At 41.9% G+C, this 5,427-nt stretch overlaps 1 protein-coding gene across 1 annotated transcript; it reads left to right on the plus strand.

The window, feature by feature from the left end:
• The first annotated feature begins 3,767 nt into the window (after window positions 1-3,767).
• LOC109419097 (tRNA N(3)-methylcytidine methyltransferase METTL6) lies at window positions 3,768-4,828 on the plus strand. Its single transcript, XM_029865790.2, has one exon. The coding sequence runs from the start codon at window positions 3,940-3,942 to the stop codon at window positions 4,819-4,821; it is 882 nt and encodes a 293-aa protein (XP_029721650.1). The 5' UTR covers window positions 3,768-3,939; the 3' UTR covers window positions 4,822-4,828.
• The last annotated feature ends 599 nt before the right edge of the window (window positions 4,829-5,427 follow it).

Genomic DNA, 5,427 nt, shown 5'->3' on the forward strand with positions numbered 1-5,427 from the left:
ATTTCTTTCTCTCGCTGCTTCCTTTCTTCAAGAAGCTACGAGTGCTTGCAAGCGGAGATCTTTTCTCGCTCGCTCTTTTTTCCTCGCATTTCATTTCCTCCATTCCACGTCAAAAGGAAGATGAACCTTCGTTAAGTCGCACACCGATATAAATTTGTAGTATACCGCATTTAGTTCACCACTGGACTGCGAACTGCGACTTCATAAGTGCGAAAACGTAAATAAAAGTGCGCGATTGCATCAAATCAGGTTGATGTCTTCGGCGCACTGTTTCTTCAATCTATGGTGAACAAGTGCTCTAAAGACACCGAGTGGATTTGATGCAATCGCGCACTTTTATTACCGTTTTCGCACTCGTGAAAACTACTGCGATAGTCCAGTAGTGAACTAAATGCGCTATACAAATTTGTACATCTATTCATCGACTTAATTTTAATTTACATTCAATCTTACTTACCTACAGTTACCACCATAATGTTAGAGACCGCCAGTGCATTTTTTAGCAAAGTTCGGTGGGACACCAACCGAGTTATAAAATTACACAAAAAATGTTGTGTACTGTTTATTATCACTAATGCATTGTAATTGTTGGGTTTATTACATTTACCTCTGCATAAATTACTTTACATAAACTTTGCATAAATTTACTACATTACTTCTGCATAAATTGTTTTTTTTTTGTTCGATGATTTATTACATCTGAATTCAGTTTTTTTTTGTATAATATATTTGGCTATTGAAATTTATTTAATTTAAATTTATTTAAATTTAAAAAATACGGCAACACGGCAGAATGCTCTGCAATGATGACGCTCTCGTTCACGCGCTGCTGCATTGAAAGAATGATAGGTTGATCTGGAGGGGAAATATTGAACCAATCAATTGATCCATGGAATAATTTGACCCATGGTTTGAACAATCTTCGAGAGGATTGATGTAACAATTTTGAAGGTGGGGAAATATTGTAAAGAAAATTGAAGAAAAATGCGCTATGGAGGGGAAATATTGCTCTGTGGTTGATCAAACGGAAGATAGGGGAAAAGTTGAATGATTGATGTCAATCTATTTTTGAACAATATTATACATTCAATGCATCCATAAAACGGCCAACTATTGATCAATATATCCCAAGTAACCACTAAGCCGTAAAAATTGACACCTAGTTGGTTCTATATTCATATGAAGAACAGTGCCAACAGAGCTTTTCAGAACTACATCCTATAATAGATCTGCTAAAAAGCCACTTTTGGCGAAATATTCGGCTGATATACGGCCAGCTTCAATCTGCGTACCGAGTCTCTGGTGAAAGAGCTGTCAAAAGTGGGTTAAGGAAAAAGAAAAAAAGTTATTTATCTTCTTTATGTTTTGCTCCGGATGCCTTTCCATCGAAGTCTATTTTTTCTTCGATTTATACGGCCTGCTGATCCAGATTCGAACTGATAATCTTCGGGCTTGCTGTTTTCAAGTTTATTTCGTCACGTTTTCCATCTGATCCATTGATGTAGCGTGAGATCGGTTAGCTCAGTACCGTATTTGAGGAAAAGGAGGCAACAAGTTGGGATTGATGTTCCGAACCGAAATGTTTAGAATGATCCGATGGTCGGATGTGGAATCGGGCACAAAGTGGCCGCATACGAAATTTATGAAATGGTCGGGGAAATGGTTTTAAGGATGGCGGTTCTGCGGGAGGTGCAGCTAGGGAAGTTTGGAAGGTTGACGACGTTTTATAACAGGAGGAATCAAAATGCGGCTCGTCGACTACTTTTGGTATTCATCTGTAGGTAAAAGCTCGGGTAAACCGATTACAGCTGCACAGGTAAATATCTGATGCATTCGTAATAGATGATCGAGGAAGCAGCTGTACATTAATTTGTGGTTTATAGTGGCGAGATGACGATAATCATCCAACATCCAATTTATCGTACAAAAGTTCCGATGATATTTCATTGTTCTCTGACGGTTCAGTATTGTTTTGCTTCAAATCAGCTATGATTGATATAAACGTCATGTACACCAAGCCTTTTAACAGCACTGTCAGGCTTCTAATTCGGCTCACAGGCTCTGGATTTGCAAGCACTACAGTGTAGCGTAATATACTAATATACGGCTTATTTTAGTGCTTACAATTTATAATGCCTGTGAGCATTTGAAAATCACATACAGAGCCTAATGACACGGAAAAGCTGTTGAATGACCTTTAGACCGCTTACGACAGTGCTTAGTGGTTACCTGGGTATGCACCGTGTGACTGGCGCTAATAGAAAGAACTTTGCTATGGGTTTCAATTTTCTGCCGGGATCAAACGGAAACTACCCACTCAGAGCTTTAACACGAGCCAAATTTGGGCTCTCGCACGGAAGAGCCGATATCGACACCATCATTTCAAAAGGGCGTAACTGCTTTTGGAATCATCACCTTCTTTTAAAGCTGTGGATCATGTGTTATGATTTCCATGTTTTTCACAACAAGTACCAGATGGGAAAAACTCTCCTCTTTCCGACAACCACGGTGGTTTGAGTGTAAGGGAGACAGTACGACCTACAGCTTTGAAATAAGGAATTACTTCCAAATGCAGTTACGCCCTTTTGAAATGTTGGTGCCGATATGAGTGAAAAGATCAATAGGTTAACCTATTGACGATCTTGCGCCAAATACGACGCACAGGCAAACAAAATTGTCCCACCACAAAATATGCACATCGGTTTCAGCCTAGGGGCAAGACACTGTGCAAACGAGAGTAACTCTGAGAAATTCGGAGTAACTCTTTTCACCCATTTTCAGCAATGATCGACGAAATTTCTTGAAAAACATCCCTAAAACTGCAAGAAAAGCGAGATATCGGGCAATATTGTTTTGATTTTGCGATAAATCAGGCAACACCCAAGTACAAACGGGAGCAATACGGAAAAATTCTGAGCAACTCTGTGAAGGAAAATGTACTCTCCAGCACAGTGTCTTGCCCCAAGGTTTCAGCATACATTGGTTGATGTCGCCGCTACAGTTTTACAGTAACGGAGCGTTATTTTGGGGTGGTGTTCCGACTAATCGGTTTGTTTATGCACTGTTTCCTTTGTTGTTCGATATGTGAACATTGTGCTGTCAAAGATTGAACATCTGCACGATCGTCGCGAAATCCTTGCAAAGCTCAATATTGTCGTCGCGGTTGAAACCCGAAGTTTCCCCACACCCGACAATCTAATTTTCTCAAAATCCATACGTGAAACCTAACGTCGGACATAGTGCGCTGGACAGCGGACCTGACCCTCTATCCAGCGCACTGTGTCCGACGTACGTCCGACATACGGTTTAGGAGAAAAAGCGATTTTCGCGTGTCAAAAATTCCGATTTTCAACTGCACGAACAATATTTGGTTTGATTTCTGGTTCCGTGTAATTTTTTATCCAAAGTTGATAACAAAAATAGTGGTTTCGCAGCGCGGTGTCACGAACACTAATGCAAATCTACTGGTTGAAAATATGCCCATTTGATTTTGCTGGGAACAGCTGATCTTTGTTTACTATTTTCAACCAGTAACTCAAGTGGTGTTCGTGTAATGCAGCGTGTACGTACACGCAACACTACTAAAAGCAGAAACCACTTCCGTGCTTTTGCGCGCGTGCTTTTGCGCGCGTAAATAATTTCGTATCCTATCCCCCGTGTTTGTTTCCGGAAACGATGACAAGTACTGTCAAACGTTCTGTCAGCAGCAGTACCGCTGTAATTAAAGCGCTTACGAGCCAACAAAATCCATCCGCTTCGTTCACTTCGTTTTTGGATCGCATCGTGAAAAGTTGAAATTTCCTCTGCTAGTGCGCTAAAGTGAAATTACTTTTGTAAAGTGTTTAGAAATTCCTAACTGCAATGTTTAGCTGAAAATAACTTCCAGGTCATTGTGACCAAATTCTTCTGAAATCATTGCTGGAAGTGTTAAGTTTCAACATGTCCTGCGGCGAAGGAAATCAATCTTCGGCGTGGCCTAAGCATGGCTGCTTCAACTTGGGCGACGTGGTGACGAACAGCGTCAAGGTCCTGACGGACGACGAAAAACTACGCCTGGAAGAGCAGAACAAACGGATGGTGACGGATTTCCAGGCGAAGAAGCTGGAGCAGGAGGCCCGCAAACATTGGGATCTGTTCTACAAGCGGAACGAAACACGTTTCTTCAAGGACCGTCACTGGACCACGCGGGAGTTTGAGGAACTGCTGGCTGGCGAGACGGTGGGCGATAACTCGGAAGTGACGAAGACCATGCTGGAGATCGGTTGCGGGGTAGGGAACTTGGTGTTCCCGTTGATCGAGGATGGCCACCGGGATTACTTCATCTATGCGTGCGATTTGTCGCCACGTGCCGTCGAGATGGTCAAGCAACATAATCTCTACGACGAGACGTATATGAAGGCGTTCCCGTGCGACATAACCACCGACGATGTGTTCGGGACGATTCCGGAGGGCAGTTTGGATATTGCCACGTTGATCTTCGTGTTGTCGGCGATCCACCCGCACAAGTTTCGGACGGTGGTGAGGAACATTTTTCGGCTGATGAAGCCCGGTGGAATGGTGCTGTTCCGGGATTACGGTCGGTACGATATGGCTCAGTTGAGATTCAAGCCGGGACACAAGATTGCGGAAAACTTTTACATGCGGCAGGACGGGACCCGCAGTTACTATTTCGCGGAAGACGAAGTCGGCGATTTGTTTCGAGGGGAAGGCTTCGAGGTGATCGTAAACAGTTACATTCACCGGAGGACCGTCAATCCGAAGGAGGGTATCGATGTGCCGAGGATTTTCGTGCAGAGCAAGTTCCGGAAGCCGTGTGGATGAGTTGAAAGGTATGCATTTCAATCTATCATTGACTTCTGTCAATTTTAATGATGATTGTTCTTTTTCAAAACGATTTCACCAATGATTAAGATTATAAGAACGGCCAGCTGACAGCCTTATTCTTGCCATAAATCAATTTAAATTTTTAAATTGCAAACTAACGGTATTTTCTCTGTTATTATTTCAGGTTTATCTATTGAGGTGCGCATTTGATCTATTACCTCGTCATTGAAACAGACATCAGGTAAGGTTTTGTTTTCGAGATATCAAGAAAAAAAAACAATATTTCATATCTTTTTATGATGATAAAATGTTTCTGAGAATCGCTGATAGATTACACCCATTTCAAACATTAAACCAAAAGGATTCTGACACTTGCTTAGAAACATTCTTAGTCATATATCCCTTCTATGTGACTCCTAGCTAATAAGATTCCGTTCTCGTTTTCAGATCTTACCTTGCGACTGGCTGGAAGTCCCCTCAGATGGCAGAAAATTCCGAAGGTAAGAGAAACATTTCCTTATCGCTTCTGCAACGAACCTCTCTCCATTGATGAGGCATAGTTCATTTGACTCACGAAGAATGATAACTAACTTACTATCTTCG

The sequence above is a fragment of the Aedes albopictus genome, chromosome 2 (assembly GCF_035046485.1).
Source record: "Aedes albopictus strain Foshan chromosome 2, AalbF5, whole genome shotgun sequence".
Lineage (NCBI taxonomy): Eukaryota > Metazoa > Arthropoda > Insecta > Diptera > Culicidae > Aedes > Aedes albopictus.